Genomic DNA, 24,310 nt, shown 5'->3' on the forward strand with positions numbered 1-24,310 from the left:
ACTGAAAGGAACTTACACAAACACTACAGTTCCCCATGCATCTATGGGTGATCCCCAATTATCAGTGAATGCCATGCTTCCCAAATGGCCAACAATGGTAAGCTCATACTCCTGCATTCCAAATGGTTGAGTTATATTTCCTGAACGGAGCGCACCTTACCAATTTAATTTCTCCCTGCATAGGGACTTATCCATAGCAATGAAGTGTTTTAATGAGATAATGTAAAACGAAGTGAAATGAAACAAAGTCAAGGTAACCCATGTCACACAGCCAAAGCCCTAGAAAGAATGCTAGAGGATACTCTACCAGCATGCACAGGGCTCCTAGTAAGCAGGTGATTTAGTGTATCTGTGTGTGCCAGTCTCATACGGCGACGTTCAGCGGCAATGCTGTATTCAGTTTTCTCCTCTTCTGTTTGAGGATCCAGGGGCTTTAACTTTATCTATGAGAAAAGGAAGAGAATACATAACATGCCTCTCACTCTAGACCATTTGCTTGTCTAAAATATTGCAGCTCAAATCTGACCTTACATCCAGGTAGTCTAATAACTGCCCTGCAGATTAGGTGAGCTTAGAACTTTAGAGCTTACACAAACAGCCTCTCGATGTACTTCCCACATTCTTTGGTTGTTCACTTGGATGGGTTCTGTAGTTTGATTTCTCCCCATCTGCAAAAGCTAAATAAGGGGGTTGGACTAAAAGACCTCCAAGGTCCCTTCCAACTCTTGTTACTCTGTTATTCCTGTTTTTCTGTTAGGAGTCAGGAAATTCTAGAACTGTCCAGTGATCAGTGATCTGGATTTTAAATGGAATATGTGACTTGAAGCATGCATGGATATGTACCTCACTGGTCAGCCGTACCCAGTTAAATCAATTATATTGTTTTCTGGGATCAGACAGCTCCTAATGTATGAGGCCAGAAATGTAGACAGCTCCTAGTGTATGAGCCTACAGCTGACAGGTATTATCTGAGCATTCACAATTGTTCCAAATGGGAGATATTCAACCTAGAAATAAGAAGAAATTTCCTGACCATGAGAACAATTAATCAACAGAATGGTTTGCCTTCAGAAGTTGTAGGTGCTCCAACCATGGATCTTTTTAAGAAGAGACTGGACAGCCATTTTGTCTGGGATGCTATAAGGACTTCTGCTTGGGCAGGGGGTTTCACTAGAAGACCTTCAAGGTCCCTATCCAACTCTGTAACTTTGTATTCTATAAGCCACCTTTCTATCTTTGAATATGGATCAATGCACACTCCTAATAAATATTCTATTCTCTTGAATGATTGGAAATAATTTTCAAGAATCACTTTTGTGAGATGAAGGAGTTTCTTAGCGGCAAACATTTTAAACATTTTATTGGGGAATTTTTTAAGGGAATTTTAATTGTATTTGTATTTTAATTAAGAATTGTACAGTATATTTTTACCTCCTCCGTCTACGTCTATGTCTACGTCCACGTCTACGTTTCTGTCTATGTATTTGTATAGGGTTTTAACATGACTGTACACCGCCCCGAGTCCTGCCAAGGAAAGGGTGCGGTCTAGAAATAAAATTTATTATTATTATTATTATTATTATTATTATTATTATTATTATTATTATTATTATTATTAGCGGGTAAGTACCTGGAAAAATTAAATCCTCTTCCTGTACAATTGCTTTTTGTTACAAAAAGGGCATGCCTTGTCCTGAGCACAATATTAAAACTTGCTACTAACATAAATATGTAGTTTGGCTTTGGTATGCCCAGATATATTACTTAATGCAACTTCAAAAAGAATTATTGATTTGGCTGCATATGAAAGTACACATTAATAATGATGGGATGACAGAAACACATCCAAGCAATTTGTGGACAGAAAAATCTGTCCCTGTAGAAGAGATATGGCTTACCTAAATCCTGAGAGGTCTACTTTGTATGTCTCCCCATGGTCTGCCAGTGTGTTTTAAATTCACAAATTAAGTTTATAACAGTGATGATGCTTGAATTATAAAAAGGTCCTGGCTATATTAACTTATTAGATATAGCTTTCTGGTCTAATCTATAACTCTCAGGTTTGCTGATGGCCTCCCTTGAAATAGTAAACAGGTTTATCTCAGCTTAGTACCGTCCTGTCCCCCCGCAAGATCCAATAACCTTCTTTATCCTGTAAATCTCTTTCTGGAAACATGGTGCCCAGAATCTTATGGTGTGCTCCAAGTGTAGTCTCACCAAAGCCAAGTAGAAAGGAATAATGACTTCACATTTCTTTGATACTCTGATGCAGGGGTGTCAAAGTTGCGGGCTGTGGGTTGAATGCATCATGTACTGGCCACACCTACGTCCGATTTAGCGAAGGGGGGGAAAGTCATGATACATCACGTGACGACGCCTTGATGATGCGAATTTGACACCCCTGCTCTAATGCATTTGATTTTCTGCTTCACCCAGTACTATGTTAGCCCTTCTAGTAGCTGTTTCATAGTGCTTGTTCAACTTTCAATGACCACACCCAAATCCTCAGATGCAATGTTTCCAAACCATGGATCCCCCTTCTCACATGTGACTCCTACATTTTCTCTCCCTAAATATAACACCTTAATGAGCAAACTGATCCTCTCTGTCTTTCAACCTGTCCAGATTACACTTCAATCTTTTTTTTTTTACCCTGGGCCTTGACCAATCCTACCAATGTTATAAGTACCGATAAAGGAGAATATTTGTAGCTCAGGGTTGAAATGAGCAGTTGTTGGTGCTCTCTGAGCTTGGTTGTTTTCTTACAGATGTTTCATTAGCCAAACTAGATAATATCATCAGTGCTAAATTGCTGATGCTAGTACTGATGAGGTTACCTAGTTTGGGTAGTGAAACATCTGCAAGAAAACAACCAAACTCAAAGAGTGCCCAGCACCCCACCAAATTTCATAAGTTGCCTATCTGTTCTGACCCCCACGCCTGTGAATAAACCAGAACACAGGCTTGGCTGTTTGCCACTGTTTAATTACTGAGATAACAAATCCTTTGTCTGAGGGCCCAGACAACTCACGTTCTGAGGGGATTTTTAGTCAAATGTTTTACATTGTTTTTAGGGGGTTCCAGGGAGGGGGGGGGTTAACCAGGCCGGGAGGGAAGCCAGCGCCAGTCGGTGAGTCCAGGAGGGAAGTGAGCAGGGTGGGGGGGGAGAGGGAACAAATTATTCCGGTAGAGGGTTGTTTTATTACATCGGTCGCGGGGAGGGGGGATGCGAGGACAAGAGAAGATCACAAGGTCGGTTGGGAGACCGTGGCTGTTGGCTACGCCCGGTCGTTTGTACCAACCCCCGCAGCCTAGGTGGTCAGGAACTACAGAGCCAGGGCCTGCGGCTGATGCTTTGCAATGCAAGGTCCGTAACCAACAAGGCCCCCCTCATTAGCGAGTTGATCTCGGAGGGGGAGCTGGACCTTGCAGGGATAACGGAGACCTGGTTGGGCCACGAGGGTGGTTTACCCCTCGTGGAAATGTGCCCACCGGGTTTCAGTGCATTCCATCAGCCTCGGGCCCTGGGTAAGGGTGGTGGGGTGGCGGTAGTTATACGGGATGGTCTGGAACCGAGAGAGTTCACTGTTCCTCAGATACCCGGTTGTGAATCCCTAGGTGTGAAATGGGGCCCAGGGAGGCAGTTGGGCCTGCTGATTGTATACTTGGCTCCTCGCTATACATCAGAGGCCCTGCCCGAGCTCCTCGAGCTGATCTCAGAGACGGCGGTTGAGATCCCCAGGCTTTTGGTCATGGGGGACTTCAACCTGCCGTCGACGGGAGCAGCATCTGAGGTGGCTCGGGAGTTCATGGCTTCCATGACAGCCATGGGCCTGACCCAATTAATTCAGGGCCCCACACACGAGGGCGGTCACACACTGGACCTTATTTTTGTATCTGAACAGTGGACGAGTGATCTGGGAATAGGGGACTTAGTCATTACTCCCCTGTCATGGTCAGATCACTCATGTCTCCGGCTCGACTTCCCTTCCACTACCCCCCACCGCGAGGAGGCGGAGCCAGCCTCTCCAAGCTAGTACCGCCCCAAGCACCTGATGGAACCGGATAGGTTCCAGACGGAACTTGGGCCACTACCTGTAGCCCTGACCCGCGCTCGGTCGGAGGACCTAGTGGCCGCCTGGAATACGGCGGTGGCTGGGGCCTTGGACTGGGTTGCGCCTTTGCGACCTCTCCTGCGGCAGCGATCCACCCGAGCTCCTTGGTACACCGAGGAGCTAAGGGTGATGAAGCGTCATAGGAGACGTCTAGAGAGCAGGTGGAGATCCTCACGCTCTGAGTCTGATCGAACACAGGTAAGAGCCTATTTACGGACCTACCTTGTGGCATTGAGAGCGGCCAAACGTAGACATTGTGCCGCTCTTATTGCGTCCGCGGATAACCGCCCTGCTGCCCTGTTTAGGGTGACCCGCTCTCTCCTGTCACAGGGGATGCGGGGGGCACCCTTGCAGGGTAGAGCAGAGGAGTTTGGGGAATATCTGCAGGACAAAGTCGCTCAGATCCGGAGCGGATGGGCCCCCTCCAGTGGGCCGGACGAGCCGTCAACAGTGAGTCTTGTGAGACCATTCTGGGAGGAGTTTGACTCTGTTGCCCCCGAGGATTTGGACAGGTTGCGTGGACGGCTGCGACCCACCACATGTTCAATGGACCCGTGTCCCTCCTGGCTGGTACTGGCATCCTGGGAGGTGACACGAGGCTGGCTTCTGGGCCTGGTGAACGCCTCATTGGGTGAGGGCTTCCTACCAACTGCCTTGAAAGAGGCGGTGGTGAGGCCCTCACTGGACCCAATGGAGCTGGCTAATTATCGTCCAGTCTCCAACCTTCCCTTTTTAGCGAAGGTTGTTGAGAATGTGGTGGCACAGCAATTTCCACGACACCTTGACGAATCCGAATATCTAGACCCACGCCAGTCCGGCTTCCGACCCGGGCACAGCACAAAGACAGCCTTGGTCGCGCTGGTTGATGATCTCTGGAGGGCCAGAGATAGAGGTTGTTCCTCTATCCTGGTCCTATTAGACCTCTCAGCGGCTTTTGATACCATCGACCATGGTATCCTATTGCGCCGGCTGGAGGGGATGGGAGTCGGAGGCACCGTTTTACGGTGGTTCGGCTCCTACCTCTCCGACCGGTCGCAATGTGTGTTGACGGGGGGGCAGAGGTCGACCCTGAGGTCACTCACTTGTGGGGTGCCACAGGGGTCGGTCCTCTCGCCCCTCCTGTTCAACACATATGTGAAGCCGCTGGGAGAGATCATCCGTGGTTTTGGGGTTGAATACCATCTGTACGCTGATGATACTCAGCTGTACGTTTCAACCCCAAATCACCCCAGCGAGGCTGTCGAAGTGATGTCCCGGTGTTTGGAAGCCGTCGGGGTCTGGATGGGGGACAACAGACTCAAACTCAACCCCTCCAAGACTGAGTGGCTGTGGCTACCGGCACCTCGGTTCAGTCAGCTGACTCCAACGCTGGCCATAGGGGGCGAACAACTGCCCCCTGTGGAACGGGCGCGCAATTTGGGCGTCCTCCTTGATGCCCGGCTGTCAATGGACGACCATGTGGCAGCCGTGGCTAGGGGGGGCGTTCCACCAGGTTCGCCTGGTGCGCCAATTGCGCCCCCTTCTGGACCGGGATGCCCTACGCACGGTCACTCATGCACTGGTGACGTCTCGCCTGGACTACTGTAATGCTCTCTACATGGGGCTTCCCTTGGGACGCGCACGAAGACTGCAGCTAGTCCAGAACGCAGCCGCGCGGGCAGTCATGGGGAGTACTAGGTACTCCCACGTAACACCGCTCCTGCACGAGCTGCACTGGCTACCTGTGGTCTTTTGGGTGCGTTTCAAGGTTTTGACCACCATCTTTAAAGCGCTCCATGGCATAGGGCCTAGTTACCTGCGGGATCGCATCCTCCCACATACATCCCTGCGGCCAATTCGCTCTCACAGGGAGGGCCTTCTCCTGGTGCCGTCCATTAGGCAATGCCAACGGGCGACACCAAGGAGTAGGGCCTTCTCTGTGATGGGCCCAACCCTCTGGAATGACCTCCCCCCCGACATTAGAACCACCACTGACTTCCGCTCCTTCCGGCAGAAACTGAAGACTCACCTGTTCCGACTGGCTGGTCTGGCATAATTCTTAACGTCTACCTCCTGGCATATATATTTCCTACTGGTTTTTTAGGGGACTTAATTTTATAAGACACTGGGGTTTTAAACTTTGTATATTTTAAATTATTTATTTAGCAATTACAGTTCTGTCTATTTTATCCTCCTCTTATTTATGTATTTATCCATTTAATAATTTTTAATTGTTATTATGTATGATGTTTTTGATATGGACTGTACACCGCCCCGAGTCCCTTTTGGGAGAGGGGGCGGTCTAGAAGTGCTAATTAAATTAAATTTAAAAAAAAAAGTTCAATAGAGTAGCTCTGCAGCAACCCAGATAATTCAAATGAAGCAACACAGATAGTCCAAATGAACAGGCATGGCTAGAATACACAGATAGATTTTCTTAACTACTAATTCGAACAGTTGTTTCCTGCAAATGTCCCCTCCCAAAGCCTCACCTATAATCTCTCTTGGGAGGGGCCAATCCACAACCACCTGTGCGTAATCATCTTCTGTGAGTCTGCCTAGGAGTTGCTGCTTCCGTTTCTCAGCCCTTCTCAATTTAGCATCAGGGACAAACTGCCTTTGATCCTCCACACTGCTCCATGCCTCAGGCGCCTCCTGGTGGCCAACCAGCCTCTCTGGTCCCTGCTCTGAGTCTGAACCCTGCACAGGGTCCTCCACATCATCCAGGGCAGACTCATATGCTATCCATCAGCAGCTCAACCGGATCCTGCTGGGCCACAACACCTATCTATCTTATCATTCAGATAATTTTTTAAAAATATTGAACAATACTGGCTCCAAGACAGACCCCAGTGGAACTCTACTTGTCAATGCTCTCCAAGTCGATGCAGACTGCAGAATAATTCAGACTGTTTAGTTTAGTTCTGAAAGTGATGTTGCTTTGTTTTTACTTATTAAACAATGGGGGGGGGAATAAAAAGAAAAAAAGAAGCAGCAGCACAGTAACAGCAATATATGTATATACATGCGTGCATGCACACATACCCACATAGTCCTCACTTAGCTATACACTACACAGGAGATAATTTCAAGATGTTATTTGTATATAGCTGTAATAGTTTCACGATAACTGTATACATACTTATTTTCAAACAATTTTAATCATAGCCAGACTCCCCACCTCATAAAGATGCAATCTTGGCATAATTTACAAATACTGTGCAATCAACTCTCATTTGGTATCACCCCATCAATCAAACCACACTGCCAATATGTTTGTCACTCTGAACCAACCTACACATTCTGAAAATAAATGAGCAATAGCATCCTATTTCAGTATTGCAGAACTCTTTTCAGAATAGATATAAACAAACAAAGCACAAAGCTCACCTCAACTGATCTCAAAAATGTCAGCAGAATTAGTACTGATTAATAAATGGATGGGAGACCACAAAGAGATATACTAGGCTGGAAAATCAAAAGGTGTCTTGGGTCAAGTCAATGGCAAAGCATTCTAGTATACAGCCAAGAGTACTGTAGGTCTGGACCCATGGAGTCACTATAATCAAATCATAACTTGATTCGAGGGTGTGTTTAATTTTTTTTAACTCGATGAGCTTATAAACCACATAGGAGTTAAAATATCTTGATGGCCCCCTGCATTACCCAGCAGTGAGGTTGCAAGTAAATCAGGGTTTTAAGAAGGCCCTGAAGACCTGGTTTTTCACTCAGGAGCACAGCCAGAAAGTCTGATGATTTTGCTGTCTGATTGAGTTGTGGTCTCTGGTGCAATGTTTTGTGTTATTAGATTTTATCACTTTACCATTTTCCTTTGTCAATGTTGTTAATTGTTTTAAACCTTGACAGCCACCCAGAGAAGTGGGCAATTGTATCAATGGGGTAAGTAAATAACATGAAAACAGATGCTGTGAAACTCTGCCGAAAGAATAAAAACGAAAGTTATTTCTTGTAAATAGATCTTGAGGATTACAAAGAAGAGAGAAAGAAAGAGGTGAGAGAAATTAAGTACTTCTTTGGTTCTACACCTACCTTAGTTGATTTGCCTTGAGTGACAAATGTTGCATATGCCTTGCACACAATCCATTGCTCATCTTTGCAGACATCTTCACAGCTGACCTGCACCCCAACCTGAAAACCATCGACAGGAGAAAGGATGAAAATCCACTAAGATTCTTTATTTTAAAAAGCCCAGTAACTATTACCTTTCACCAATCAATCAATTAAAAAAATATTGGTTTCCTTCCTCAAAGGACTACTTTGTACCACTTGAAAGAATTGCACTGCTCACTTATCTTTGTGTTTTGTTCCAGTAGTTAGGGCAATTCATACTTTGAATATTTAGAAGACAGTAGGCAGTGCAATAATTGTGTTCTTATCTGCTACTGTTTTCTAAGCAAATGAATTACGGTACAAAAGTTTGCTCCCTGAGGCAGCAAAACAACACAAAACAAAACCTGACATCCCTTAGATCAAACTGTTCCTTTCGCCTACAAAGGAAGCCAAATTGCAAATAAAAGGAGTGGAAATGTCCCCCTTGAGCCTGCATAGACACTTGTGTATTATTACAAAAAAACGCAATCAAAATTAAAAGGAAAAATTAACATTAAGAGAGGGTTATATAAGTTCTGTACACGCCATAGCACAATGTTTGGCATTCAGGAAAGTGTTGCTTTTCTGTTTTACACACTTTCAATGAACATTCTCAAAGTTCTAGTCCATATAGAGGATAACATCATGAATCAAAGGCTGTATTCCATGGGGGACCCTGGATTTTTACAAAGGACATGAGCACAAGTAGGAAGAAACATGCTGGCAGTACCAGCGTTCCTGATTTTTCCACCATTAAGTAGTGGATTTTTCACTATTAAGTAGCGGATACCTACACTGGCAGGGAATTGCATAAGATGATCTCCAAGTCTTATCACAGAAAAATTCTGCAGAGAGGCTTCTACTTTTATTATCCAAACAACAATCTCTATTTGCCATCAAGCAACTGCAGTCAGTTCTCGACTTACAACCATTCTTTAGTGATTGTTTGAAGTTACAAGGGCACTGGAAAAAGTGACTTACACCTGTTATTTGCATTTACATCATCCTGGCATTCCTCACAGTCATGTGATCAAAAATTTGGGTGTTTGACAACTGGCTTGAATTTACGACAGCTGCAGCATTCGGGGGTCATGTGAATGCCATTTACAACCTTCGCAGCTGGCTTCCAATAAACAAAATCAATGGGGGAATCTGGATTCACTCAACAATCACATGAATTACTTAATGACTGCAGTGGTTCACTTAATAATTATGGCAAAAGTCATCCTAGAACTGGGTGTGACATACTTAACAACCTCCTTGGTTATTTGTGGTTATTAGTCAAGGACTACTTAAGTCTCCTTCAAGCCTCTCTGTCGAATGAGAGTAAGAAAAGGCACTGGAGGTTTATTTTATTTATTTATTTCTTAGATTTTTAGACCGCCCCTCTCCCAAAAAGGGACTCGGGGCGGTGTACAGTCAATACAAATAAAACCAGTCATAATGATAAAATACATTTAAGATACATTTGGAGGGGGAGATAGGCTGTACTAAGAAATAAATATATTCTAATCCTAAAAACATCACAATTAAAACCCCAAACCCAATTAAAATAAAATAAATCCCCGGGAGGTAAAACTAAGAAAGTGCCAGGCCAGCTGATTGAAATAGGTGAGTCTTTAACTTTTGCCGGAAGGAACGGAGGTCGGTGGTAGTTCGAATGTCTGGGGGGAGGTCATTCCAGAGGGTTGGGCCCATCACAGAGAAGGATCTACTCCTAGGTGTCGCCCGCTGGCATTGCCTAGCAGACGGCACCAGGAGGAGCCCCTCCCTGTGTGAGCAGATAGGTCGCAGGGACGTGTGTGGTAGGATGCGATCCTGCAGATAACTAGGTCCTATGCCATAGAGCACTTTAAAGATGGTGATCAATACCTTGAAACGCACCCGAAAGGCCACAGGTAGCCAGTGCAGCTCGCGCAGGAGAGGTGTTACGTGGGAGTAACGAGTACTTCCCATAATAACCCACGCGGCTGCGTTCTGAACTAGCTGCAGTCTCCGGATGCGTCCCAAGGGAAGCCCCATGTAGAGGGCATTGCAGTAGTCCAGGCGAGACGTCACCAGCGCATGAGTGACCGTGCGCAGGGCACTCCGGTCCAGTAGGGGGCGCAATTGGTGCACCAGGCGAACCTGGTGGAACGCCCCCCTTGCCACGGCTGCCACATGGTCCTCCATTGACAGCCGGGCATCGAGGAGGACGCCCAAATTGCGCGCCCGCTCCACGGGGGACAGTTGTTCGCCCCCTATGGCCAGCGATGGAGTCAGCTGGCTGAACCGAGGTGCCGGTACCCACAGCCACTCGGTCTTGGAGGGGTTGAGTTTGAGTCTGTTGTCCCCCATCCAGACCCCGACGGCTTCCAAACACCGGGACATCACTTCGACAGCCTCGTTGGGGTGGTTTGGGGTTGAAATGTACAGCTGAGTATCATCAGCGTAAAGATGGTACTCAACCCCAAAACCACGGATGATCTCACCCAGCGGCTTCACATATGCGTTGAACAGGAGAGGCGAGAGGACCGACCCCTGTGGCACCCCACAAGTGAGTGGCCTCAGGGACGACCTCTGCCCCCCTGTCAACACACATTGCTTCCGGTCGGAGAGGTAGGAGCCGAACCACCGCAAAACGGTGCCTCCGACTCCCATCCCCTCCAACCGGCGCAATAGGATACCATGGTCAATGGTATCAAAAGCCGCCGAGAGGTCTAATAGGACCAGGATAGAGGAACAACCCCTATCTCTGGCCCTCCAGAGATCATCAACCAACGCGACCAAGGCTGTCTCAGTGCTGTGCCCGGGTCGGAAGCCGGACTGGCGTGGGTCTAGATAGTCGGATTCGTCTAGGTGTCGTGGAAATTGCTGCGCCACCACATTCTCAACAACCTTCGCCAAAAAGGGGAGGTTGGAAACTGGACGATAATTAGCTAGCTCCATTGGGTCGAGCGAAGGTCTTTTGAGCAAGGGTCTCACCACCGCCTCTTTCAAGGCGGTTGGTAAGTATCCCTCACCCAATGAGGCGTTCACCAGGCCCAGGAGCCAGCCTCGTGTCACCTCCCAGGCTGCCGGTACCAGCCAGGAGGGGCACGGGTCCGTTAAACAGGTTGAGTCAATGTGTTCAGACTTGTCTCTGTGTGTTTGGGTGTCCTATTTAACTTGAAAAAGACAAATAGAAACAACTTCCTGCCAAAGTGCGGATACTGTTCTTAAGACCCTCACATCTTCTCCCAGCCCACCTGAGCAAACAGGATGTTGGTATTTATTATGTTACCATTTCTTGAGTATCCCACAAAATACTAACTTAGCAATGTTGTTGTTAAATCGCAGGACTTAAAGAAGCAAATCCAAAATCCCAATTAGATGGGTTAGATACAATTTTTATTACATACAATGCTGTTGTGTGAATCCCAACAACGGCTATGGGATGTGCAATACACAAATTGTATTTTAACTACACTAAAACTACTTAATTTCTGCCCCAAGCAGAAATTGGTAAATCTGATCTGTTTTCTGGCAAAACTGTCTTTCTATTGACAGGATGCTTGATACAGAATATAAACATTTGTATAATGCTTTATGACTCTAAAGATGCCCATGAACCTGCCAGATACAATGCAGTCTTAACTTTTTCTATAACTTCTGTCCCAATGTTGCATTTCCTTCCCAAGAAACATTTCCATAGTCCTCTAAATTCAAGTTTTTGGCAATAGGATGAAGCATGATGATTATATTATTTTAGTTATTCCACTCCTATTTAAGAATTTTTTTTTCAACGGTACTGAGGTGTACAAATCTGGTCAGTTGTCTACATCTGGCTTGAAGATGCAACCTGTTTATAATCAACTCTAAGTGGACAATTCAGAAGCATGTAGGGAAGAGTTTCGACACTTATTGAGCAAAAGTTGCAAACTGTATCTGAAACACAGCTTCCAAAAGTCAAAGCAAGCAGTCACACAAGATACTGTTGAAGCATACATACCTCCATGCTAGTATTAAATGCTCGGTTCACTTTAGCTTTGATGTTGACAATTTGCCCAACACTAGGAATAGAGGGGGGGGGAAATAAAAGGTAAGATAAAATTTTCCAAAATGCCATTGATAGAAAACATCTTGTAGTTCTAATAAGTAGTTGATCTGAGTGGGAGGTACTATTTTACAAACATGCTGATAAGCTTTATTTGTGAAAAAAAAGCTATGAATCTAAATATTTCCAATGGCTTTGAAATAATAGAAAATACTTGTAGCTTGGGTTTCAGATTTTGGCAGTGGTTTGCTCTCTAGGCTGGTTTCAATTTAGTTTCTAAACATTTTGTTACCACACTAGGTAACATCATCAACAGGATTGTCTTGTCCTATTCTCCTTAGCTTATAAATGTCTTGTGTGCCAGTTTGGTCAGGTTTGATTGGTTGTTCATTTGGAGCTATATTTAAATTCTGAGCAGCTGATTGGTTCTTTTGTTGATTGATTGTCACTTCCAATAGCTGTCTAAAACCCATGCACTTAAAGTAATTCTTGCAGACATCTGGACAGAAGGATTAAGATACTGTTCTGGACAGACTTGTGGATAAATATTGTTTTATTTTTCCTTTCTCCCAAACGGAAGACTTTGGAAGCCATGAGTTCCAGGGCGTTTTGAGTTCACTGGTTAGGTAGGACATAGAGATAAGATTTCACATGTGGCTAAATATACATTTAGTCATGTCAGATACTCAGTAAATGAAAAGGAACATGCAGTCCCTTGGTTATCTTCCTAGACTCACAGACGTTCAGGTTTCATTCAACTTTCCTAACCAGCATTGGCTTTCTCTCAACTTTCAGTTGCCTAGTGTAGAATCAAATGGTGAAGACATAAGCACCTTCATTAGAAGGATTCTTCAAATGATATTGGGACTTGCTTTAACATTTCATTCCAAAACATTTTGTTACAGGAGTTAAGGTGTTAGACAGGAATTGATGAGGCCACAAGATTCACCGGGTGACTTTGGGTCAATCATGCTTGAATAACCCACCACCTTGTACGGTGATGGGATGGAGGGAAACAAGAGGAGGGCATGCAACCTTGAGCTAAATTAAAGGATGGGATATAAATCTAGTCAATAAATAGTAAAAATAAATAAATCCTGAATAAATTCATAACATTTACTAAACTCACCACAACAATTAATACTGGAGAGTAAAGACTGCAAGCTCCTCTTGTTCCCTAATCATCGAAGAACATAAGACCCATCTTAGTGTGTCCTCAAGTGAAGGTTAAGTACAGGCAGTCCTTGACTTACAACCATTTGTTTAGTGACTATTTGAAGTTACACCAGCACTGAAAAAAGGACTCATGATGGATTTTCACATTTACAACTGTCGCAGCATCCCATGGTCATGTAATCAAAATTTGGATGCTTGGCAACTGACATGTATTTATGACGGTTGCAATGTCATGGGGTCATGTGATCACCATTTGTAACCTTCCCAGGTGGCTTCCAACCAGCAAAGTCAGTGAGGGAAGCCAGATTCACTTAATGACTGCATGATTCACTTAACAACATTTGTTTAACAATTATGGCCAAAAAGGTCATAAAATGAGGCACAGCTCACTTAACAACTGCCTCACTTAGCAATGGGAATGTTGGGCTCAAATGTGATTATAAGTTGAGGTCTACCTGTACAGCTTTAAGGAGGGTGAAACATAAATGGAGCATATATGGTAGATACAAAATGTTTAGATAATAAAGCCAAACAAAGAGTGATCTACTGATGAAACCAAAAGGACAATTCAAAACACATAATGTATGATATGAACCAAAGGACCGAATGAAAATTGAATTAATGGGACATAGAACAATGCACTTTAATCTAGATATTAGCCCACAGTGTTTAAGAGTTGTTTCAGGTTTTGCAGAACATCTTCTACTTTAATCATAAATATCAACAATGAAGTTACATATGGTTTAAAAACACTAAACAAATCTGAACTGATTTGCACATATTTCGGAGTGTAAGACGTACCTTTCCCCCCCAAAAAAGAGGATGAAAATCTGGGTGCATCTTATACACTGAATACAGCATTTCTGGCCTTCCAAAACCCCACCCTTTTGCAAAAATGGCCATGCATAGCCTTTAGGAGGCTTCCAGAGTGCTCCTGGGGGCTGGGGAGGGCAGAAATGAGTGAAATATTTTGGGCTGTTTTTTGCTCATTTCCACCACCCCCCAACTCCCAGGAGCACTCTATAAGCCTCCTAAAGGCTATGCATCGCCATTTTTTTGACAAAAAAGGGCCCATTTTTGCAAAAAACAGAACGCTTTTTGCTCTTCCCCCCCTCCCAAGTCCCTAGGAGCACTCTACAAGCCTCCTAAAGGCTATTTGTGCCCCTTTTTTTTGACAAAAAAACGGGCTGTTTTTGGGGAAGTCTGCAGAGTGCAAAAAACTTTTTTAAAAAATTTGCCTCTTCAGAATCTTGGTGCCTCTTATACTCCGAAAAATATCGTAATTCCCCTAGTAAGTGACTTCTTTCTGTGCCAGTTGGGGCTTCTAAGAAACTTAGTCCAAAATGGTCACCAAACAGCAGCTCACTTATCAGATTCTACCCAGAGTAAACCCAAAATTTGTTATTTCTTATGGCTTAATTTGCTGTGCAACCCAAGCCAACTGTAGTTTGTATCAAAAAAGCATAGTTAGCGTGGAATGTTAGTGTAGTTATAGTTCACTTAAGCAGAACTTACACCTAGGAAAATGCGCACACAAAAAATCAGCCATTATCTTTCCTTCTGTGCTCCTTCCTATTTCTCAGAAAAAATTATGATACATGCACACATTTTAAAATATTGCTATAAAATACATCAAATTCGGAGTGAAGAAAAACTATTTCTAGATTCTTTTCAGAGGCCTAAGCCGTAGGGCATAATAACTAAGTTATGTTTCCATCAATTGACATCAGGGAACGCACTGATATGACAAACAGGTAGGAAATGTAATACTCCATAATTGCACTTCAGCTGAGCAATGTACTTTGGATGATTTGATCATTAAAAAGCATCCCAAAGAAGCTTGACTCTTCTCTAGAGTTTTAGAACATAAAAACGAACAACTATTGTGGGCCAACCAAGTCATCTTTTTGATGTTTCAGTTGTACCCTAGAAAAAGGAAACCACTTCCATTTTAGAGCATCTAGAAGGAAGTCAAACACACCTATAAAACCAGCTCCTCATTTGGCAATTGTGTGATTTCTAGGAGCTGAAGTAATAGGTGAATAAACAACCCTTAGTTTTTCAATACAGATACTTGATTTAAGACTGTATTGGAGCCTGTTCAATAGAGTCATAAGTCACGATGATCATAAAATTGGTTATCCACATGATTGACCCAATTTTATGACCCTTTTTGTAGTGGTTCGCTATGAGCTGGTTTTGCCAAAAACGGAAATAAATGTTGGTTTTCAGAAAACCATCAAAAATGTGGTTGCATGATTATTAAGATGCTGCAAACAGCCATAAATGTGGGCTAGTTCTGAGAGCCCAACATGTGGCCCACATGATTGCCAGAGGCCCCTGGGCAATGGAGTTGGATTCTAAGTACCATCTGGAGGTCCATTCTAAATTCAAATGGTCACTAAGGGATCATGATATTGAGAGTTTCACAGTCACCTCTGTGCCCCGAAAGTCAGTTTCTTTTGGAGTATAGACCCAAGGAACATCGAGAAGGTGCAGAAAATAAGTAGGGACATTTAGCTATGCCAGGGCAGTAGTGGGTTAGGAGACCAGTAGCCTATTCTACTGTACAAATGTGTACTGCAAAGGTTCATACCAGACTTCATTCTTTCCACATGAGTACCAAGGAGAATCTATAAGCATCTGTCTGACATAAAATTGGAAGGAGAAGAAAAAACTGAATAACATGAGTAAATAATTCCACGCTAAATAAGTAAACAGTCTGACCCAAGAACAAATAGCTTCCTATGTCTCCTTTAGGCTGGGATAAATACAGTTGCTTAATTGAAGGGAAAATGGACTCTTGTTAAAATGCATAATTACTTTTGGTATCATCAAAACGCACTAGAATTCCGTAATTGGGTATTGGCTCCTTCTTAATGAGCAAAATACCAAAGCTGTATCCTGGGTTCCAAAAATCATACTTTTCTAGATATCTGGTGCAGAACAGTAAAGGCAGCATGTCTTCAATGGCTGAAAGCATTTTTCTGGAGAAATAACTATTCTTAAAATGGACCCCTGCAGTTGAAACAACCCTGTGGTTCTCCTATTCTTGGGAGAAGCCTACATGAATGCCTTTCAACATTAAGAAAAGCCAAAGACTATCATTATTTGCACAGTATTCTCCGTTAAATGCATAAAACGCATGCCCCCACAGTTGAAATGCTGTCCCACCCTCCTGCTTAACTAATAGGTCACATGCACATTCCCCCCCCCCTCTTAATATTGTTCATTGGCTCCATGACTGAGAATTGGCAACGTTATTCGGACTGTAAAAAGCTAATTAATGCGATACAGGTTTCCTCTACTTCGTCGTTTGCTGAAAGCACCGGGAAACATCTATTTAAAAGCCAGTTGAACAGCAAAAGGCAAGGTAGTCAGGCAGTTACCTAATTGTGTGCTCAAAATAGATATCATCCACTGAAGCTGTGACGCAAGGGCAGCCTGCATGCCTCTCAGCTGAAAAGACAAACAAACCACATTAGTTATGTACATCATTGCACCAAAGAAAGCTCTCCACCCTCCTTCTTCACTGCAATTAGGTTTAGAATGGAAACAAGAAATCCTAGCTGCTACAGCACAATCTACCCCATGGTACACATTCTACTGTGCAAGAATTATGGGTCCAATACATGAGGCCTGTCCAGAAAAGAGGATTTACACGACTGGGAAAAATTCCAGGCACGTAAAAACTCTGTTGCCCAGAAAGCTTACTGATGAAAGGCCATTGAGTCTGAAAAGAGGGCTCAGCTTTTTTTTTTTTATGCCAACTCCAAAAAGATGCATTGCTAGCTTTCCAAACACTCCCTTTACTAAAAGGTTATCCACCTCTTCTAATACAGTGATCATTTCCACAGTTTTATGGGCAGTTCTAACTTGCAATCCTCAATTTCATTTCACACAGGCAGTTGTTTAAGAATTGTACAAGAAACTACACAAGGACAGCCTCTATCAACAGATGTGCTAGATCACATTTAATTTAATGTGAGAACAGTCAAAAGCCTTAACTATTTTAACTGCCATGTTAAGGTTTAAATGAGGAAACTGTGAGGGACGATCTTAACTAACAATGCTTGTTTTACTTGGTGAGTAAAGAAGAGCTTCCACACATACAAGCACAGTGGTGGGTTCCTACCGGTTCAGCCAAACTGATAGTGGTTTGGCGGCCTGGGTCACTGAAACCGGCAGCGATCCAGACCTGCCACACCCCCAAACCAGTTTTCCAAGCAGCGTCATAGGCCATCTTGTTTTTCGCTTCTGCGCATGCACAGAACTATTTTTATTGCACTGTGCATGTGCGTGCAAGGTGCATCAACAAACAAACCAGCAGTAATACCTGCCAGAACCCACCCCTGGATAAAGTATATCTTCTGCTCTTCAGAAGATTGTTAAATATGGCAGAACAGTAGGAGCCTAGTCTCCCTACTTCTTCCTGACATTATTCACCTGACAAGATTCAGGAGCCAGGCCAAACTTGCTTTTATTCTCTGCTGTAATCCTAATGCCAGTTGCCGGTTTCAGAATTCTTGTTGTTAAAGATTATAATGGCGAGTAAATGGCCGAGATTTGTATCTTTGGTTATAATCCATCACCAGCTAATCGTATCAACTGGATTAATCAATCCTAACCCTTTGGAGACATGAGATGTGCCCAGGCTCCAATTAGAGATGAAAATTGGCAAAAATATTTGGGTTATGGAAAACGGCAATTAATGGGGAAATGTTACAAGTCTATTCTGACCAGATTTAGTTTAGTTCAATTTAGTTTAGTTTACTTGACATTGCAACTCGTACAATGAAATTAAACGCCATCTTAAGGGTACATTATACATAAAAATTTAATTTGAAAGGGAAAGAATTAATAGCAACAACTATGAAAATGTTTCTTAAGATGAAATTGAAAACAGAGAATGTTTTATCAGGAAGTTTGGAGGCTTATTGTCTCAGTTATATACACTATATGTGTGTGTCTAATCACTGCTTAGAAAGGGCCCCAAAATCAACATTATTAAATAGTAATATGAATGAAACTCAAGAGTCCAACGCTGCTCAAATGTTTTCCTCCCAGGGGTTTCTCTGGATCCTTATCCTATACAATTTTCTTCTACTTCATCATATAAGATTGCTCATAATTGTAAGGGGGGAAAAAAGGGGGAGCGGCTTAAAAGACAGCTAATAGGGCTTAACAGTTCTATTGGTGCCAATGACTACTAATGTGCTGTAATAAAACATAAGATGATTTTGTTATTTATTTGTGTTTCATTTTTTTTCTCCCACCGTTATTATTTTTATAAATAACTCAAGGTGTTGAGTATTTCCAATATACCTTCTATAGTATTCCTCCGCTTACGACCCACTTACCCTGCCTGACTGCCAGCAACAGCCAAGCCGCGTCTGATTGGTTAAGACGCGGCTTGGCTGAGCGCGGGCCGTTTGCCTCCTGTGATTGGTTACCCTGCTTGACAGCTCCTTATAAATAGCTGTCAAGCAGGGAAAGCCGGGCTTCTCTCCTGTATTTCGCTGTTATTGCCTGTTGCAAATAAACGTTCCAAATTACCTCAGCGGTGTCAAGCCTCATACTTGCCCACACTTCAACACCTTCCTTCTCCTATTTCTCTTATAACCACAGCACTGTGAGATAGGTTGGGCTGAGAGAGAATTACTAGGCCAAAGTCGCCCTGCCAGCTTTTCAACTCCCTAAATATTTGTTTGTATTTTAGTAAATACATAGTAGCCTTTCAAAAGCCAGATTAGATGTGTTGCCATCAACTACTGTATGATAGATTTTTTTAAAAATCCAATTTCTCAGAGATTTTGTCACTGAAATGGTATTGATCCTGAAACAATAAAAGGCAATATTTTATTGTATTGTGAATTTTACTAGAAACTATATCTGAACTATTGTTCTGGATAGAACATCTGAATGATCATATCAAATATTAAGGTAGAAGTACTATTATAATTCCTTTAAAGATTGTGTGAAACTGATTAACTGCCAATGTTCTATTTATCTCTCTTTTTAAAAGAAGTGTTTCTGCAAGTTTTCAAAGACAGACAGCAATGAGGAAATTATTTGTTCTTAACTTCTACGTCAGACACTCAAATAGAAAGTGTTTTTCTAAAATAATGTTAGCATTTTTAAATATATAAGCAAAAAGCCCTTGCTGAGGAACAAATTAGTATGGCTTCCTGCCGAGGGATTTTCTAAAACTGATGTCAAATTGCCTAGCGTGAAAATTACGAGAAGTGAACTATTTGCAGAAGGCTTTTTAACTGAAAAAACCTTTGCAACCAGTTTTATTAATCTTATTCATAAGTGAACAGAAGTGAGACACCTAAATAAATACAAGTTATTTCAAATGGGGCCCTCTAAGCTGTTTGAACAAGCAAAAAATAGCAATTATGATTTCCTACATATAAGGGTAACACTGTTATCTTGAAGAGTGATATAATAATCAAACAAAAGGCTAAGATTTTGTCGTGGTCACTCACTTTGGAGCAGGTAGCAAAAGAAATAAAACGACGTTTGAACACTCGTTGGGTGACATTTAAGTAGCTGTTCTTTCATCCTCTCTGCAAATCTCCCAGAGCTGATATTGAGGGAAACAACTAGATAGACAATACAGGTAGTCCTCAACGTACGACTAAAATTGAACCCAAAATTTATGTTGCTAAGTAGAAATTTGTTCAGTGAGTTTTGCCCCATTTTACGACTTTTCTTGCCACATTTGTTAAGTGAATCACTGCCATTGCTAAATTAGTAACCCGGTTATTAAGTGAATCTGGTTTCCCCATTCACTTTGCTTCTCAGAAAGTTGCAAAAGTGAACACTTGACCCCGTGACACTGCAGCCCAGGAATGGTTTCCTCTTATCTTTGCTACCAGTTTGGAACCAGGAGCGAGTGCGTGTGTGTGCTTGCTTTGCTTGCGCACGGTGCTTTTGCGCATGCGCAAAACTTTCTGCACATGCACAGAGCATCTGGGATGACATCTGGGTGGGTGGGTGGTGCCTCCTGCCCCGACTGCTATCGGTTTGCCTGAACTGGGGTGAACCGGCAGAATATTACCTCTGCTGCAACCGTTATAAATATGAGTCAGTTGTCAAGCATCCAAATGTAATACACATGACATGGGGATGCTGCAACATAAGTCTGAAAAATTGTCATAATTCACTTTTTTCAGGGCCGTTGTTACTTCAAACGGTTGCTAAGTGAACTGTTCTAAGTTGAGGACTACCTGTATGTTATATGAAGAATATATTTGACATTCAAACCGGATATACCTTAATGCTTTTCATTAATCAGTGGGCATTGCATATAAAAGATGTCCCACTAATGTGTCAATACATTTTTTTTTGTTGAGAAGCAAAGATGATTAAAAGAGTAAAATGGCAGAGGTATTTATAATAATGATGTGGATAAATGTATACATTTTTTATTAAAGTCTAAGTGCTATTGCTATTCAGGAAATCATATGGTAATACATTTAGGCAAAGAAGTATACTAATACCTAATTAATTTATGGAAGTCACTGCTATGGTGTCTGGTGATGACCACTAGTTTAGGGCACTTTTTAAAACAAAGTAATAAACAGCTTCAAGAAAGTACCCATCATTACCATGAACAGCTAAATGAAAATTCTCTAGTAAAAACAGTTTGCCTTTGAAAACTAGATCCCAGGAAAGCTAGGTGTTGCAGCTGTCATATCCTAGCTGCAAGGATACCTCCAATCAATCTATTGTTTAAAAATAGGACAGATCTTATTATTTTCTTATGGATTAATCTGAAAGGGATCTTATGGTTAAGACGACCTTTCTATGCACTTTAAGTTGTGGCATGATAATATTCAAGCATTCACAACCATAGGATTATTTAAAAAGTTGGTCTGGACTAGCAGAACTTGAATTCATTGTTTTGAATTAATTGCCTTACAAACGAAGAAGCAGGAAAGTTTATAAAGCTGTAAGAATCTATTAGAGTTAAGATCCTTTGTTCTGTGATTATCAAAGGTTTATTCAATTACAGCTTTCCATAATTTCTGGGTTTGCTGGTTAGCCTAAAAGCAAACGGTCTGCAAATACTTGCATGTTACAATCAGTGGCCACCTTTCTTCAGTTGTTTCTGTGTGACCCACTCGATCTGGCAGGGTAGCATACTCTGGTTCCTGTCTATTAAGAAGTATCACTTGGCAGGACCCAGAAAGTGGGCCTTCTCTGTTCAAGCGCCCATCTTTTTTTAAACATGCACCCTGAGATTTGTTTAATCCCAGTTCTGCTACTCTTTCATAAGTTCTTGAAGACCAGACGTTCCTCCAGATATGGAGCCTGTAGGTTGGGTAAGCGTATCGTTGATGTTTTCTTTGGCATGAGATGACCAGATGTTCCTCCAGATATGGAGCCTGTAGGTTGGGTAAGCGTATCGTTGATGTTTTCTTTGGCATGAGATGAGAGGTGGATGAGCTGCCTGCACTGTTATTATTGTTTATGTTGTTAGTCATCATTTTTGTTTTGTTGGTTTTTACTTATTCCCCATCCAAAGTTAAGATGGCAAAATGGGTGGCTATATAAAATTGATAGAATATATTTATGACAGTTGCAGTATGCCAGGGTCATGTCCTCATCTTTTATAACTTTCTAAAAAGGAAACTCAATGGGGAAGCCAGTAATAGCCTTATAACTAACTTAACAACTGCCGTGATTCACTTAACAAGTGTGGGAAGAGAGGTCATAAAATGGGGCAAAATTCACTTAACAGATGTCTCATTTAGCAGCATAAATCTTGGACTCAATAGTGATGTCGAGGACTACATGGCATTGGAAGACGGTTATCATATCATCCCTTGTCTTTGTCTTCATGAGACCAGAAAAACTTGGAACTCTCCCATTGGCTGAGTTAATGGTTTTTGAAATCTGCACTTCAGGGCCCAAATTATCATGCACATCATCCCTTGCAAAAGCACACCTGGAAGGGAAAGGGACAACTTGCCACAGCCATCCTCCTGCGGCCAACTCATCACAAGCCAACTCACCACAGCCAACTTGCAGCCGGGCCCAATTGCAGGACAATTTAAGAATTCTATTCAATTATTTGAAATAAATAAAAAACATTTTAATTTTGGCCATTCAACTTTCATTCTGTTCCTCCTTTTGCATCCTTTCTTTAATGTTTCCATTCCACCATCTCTTTCAATATTGGTTAATATTAAATATTAACTCTTGGCCCGCGGCGAGTTGGCCGTGGCAGGTTTGACATGGAGAGGTGGCTGCGGTGAATTGTCATAGACCTCGCAAGGAAACACCCCCTCCTGCCGGCCACAGAGCCCTGGCGCGAATGCTCGCGACGACTCCCCACTTCGAAGAGGATCTTGCCTAATTCACCCGGTCCACCTTAAGAGCGACGCACCTCCGCCATCGGCCCACCCGCGGGCTCGCCCGTTTGATCCAACCCAGGGCGGGTTGCCAAGAAACGCGTCCCCGCCCCTCCGTCTGCCAGAGGCCGGGAGAGCAAGCGCGGCTTACCCGAAAGGCAGGCGGCTGTGTCGATCCACTTCAGCAGCTGCCCGGTGCTGAGCTCCCCGCGGTGGTTGGTGTGGCAGGGCTGCACCATCTGACTCATCTGCACCTCGGTGGGGTTGCGGTAGCGCTCCATGGTGGTCTTCGGACGGGTCTCCGAGAAAAGTGCCGAGCCTCCCTGGAGGAGGAAGGGGAAGGCGGAACCGGTCGGGAGAAAGAGAACAAAGCCAGTCACCCCTCTGATGAAAAAAATCAACCGCAGCCGCTGGAGCCCCGCTCCGTTCCTTCGCGATACCCGGCCATCTCCGGATCCAAGCCGGACCGGAGCGAAGTAGAAGCGCAGCGCCTCATACCTCCATTCGCAAAGCCGCAAAGAATACGGCTACTCTCGTATTCTCGCCCAAAGTTCAGACTTCGGGAATTGCCTTCTCCAAGTATGGCTGGACTAAATAATTCAGCCAAGCAGAGGCAATTCTGGAAGTTAGATCCCAAGCCTAGGCGAGAATCCACCTCCGCCGTTTCCTCCATTAGGAGTGCCCCCCCCCACCCCCGCTTTACTTTTCCATGGGAAACCCTCCCTCCTTTCTCGGGTGAACTAAGAGACGGCGGGTAAAATCACCTCCGTCCGTTCACACGTTTCTAGGCGAAGGGAGAGTCTGAAGCGCTCCGCGTGAATGGCAAAACCCAACCGCCCCGCACTGGATTGCCCCTTCCGGAGAGTGAATTTGCCAAGCAACCCCAGGGCAACCTGAGCTTTCGCGGAAGTTGGGCTGTGTGCGTGCAAAGAATATAGTAAGAGTGGAAAAAGTGAGCAACCGACGTTCGTCGTCCAACATTTTCCTCCCGCTTTAAGAATTCTTACGGAAGAGAGAAACGCTGGTGCAATCCTTGATCCCAGACAAATACTGGGCAAACGAGTCCCGGGTTAACCCCGAGAGTTTCAGGAAGTTTACTCCTTACGCCCCTCCCACGCCGAAACCCATTATTTCGATTATACTGTACTTGGAACTATGTTCACTTTTTTTTTTTAACCTGGGCTCTTTGGTGCTCTCTGAGCTTGGTTTTCTTGTTAGCCATCTGCATATGATCGTCAGTGAGTGTTGATGGTGTTACCTAGTTGGGTAATGAAATGTCTGCAAGAAAACCATGAAGCTCAAGAGAGCACTAAGGACCCCACAATTTAGTCCTGAGCCACAAATATTCTCTTCATCACGTAGTCCTCAACTTGCAATACTTCACTTAGTGACTATTTGAAGTTATAACGGCAAGAAAAAAGTGACTTATAGCCATTTTTCTTGCCCTTATCACTTCAAACAGTCACTAAATGAACTACTGCAAGTTGAGGACTTGCAGCATGACTCACAGCATCCCCAAGGTTATGTAATCAAAATTTGGACACTTGGCA

General features: G+C 43.4%; 1 protein-coding gene across 7 annotated transcripts in view; it reads right to left on the minus strand.

The window, feature by feature from the left end:
* ACOT11 (acyl-CoA thioesterase 11) overlaps nt 1–24,310 on the minus strand; it is a 161,281-nt gene that overhangs the window by 37,389 nt on the left and 99,582 nt on the right. For 5 of the 7 annotated variants that reach the window (XM_081946730.1, XM_081946726.1, XM_081946727.1 and 2 more), the window contains 6 exons: nt 22,912–23,083; nt 16,785–16,854; nt 15,992–16,042; nt 12,175–12,235; nt 8,145–8,243; nt 308–443 (listed from right to left, as the gene is read on the minus strand). In XM_081946730.1, the coding sequence (XP_081802856.1) occupies nt 308–443; nt 8,145–8,243; nt 12,175–12,235; nt 15,992–16,042; nt 16,785–16,854; nt 22,912–23,041 (547 nt within the window). In that variant the 5' untranslated portion in view covers nt 23,042–23,083. Of the gene's footprint in view, nt 1–307; nt 444–8,144; nt 8,244–12,174; nt 12,236–15,991; nt 16,043–16,784; nt 16,855–22,911; nt 23,084–23,524; nt 23,790–24,310 lie in introns of those variants that run through there. The other 2 variants (XM_081946729.1, XM_081946728.1) reach the window with 2 other exon arrangements.

This window comes from Natrix helvetica, assembly GCF_964273705.1.
Source record: "Natrix helvetica genome assembly, chromosome: 3".
In the NCBI taxonomy this organism is placed as follows: Eukaryota; Metazoa; Chordata; class Lepidosauria; order Squamata; family Natricidae; genus Natrix; species Natrix helvetica.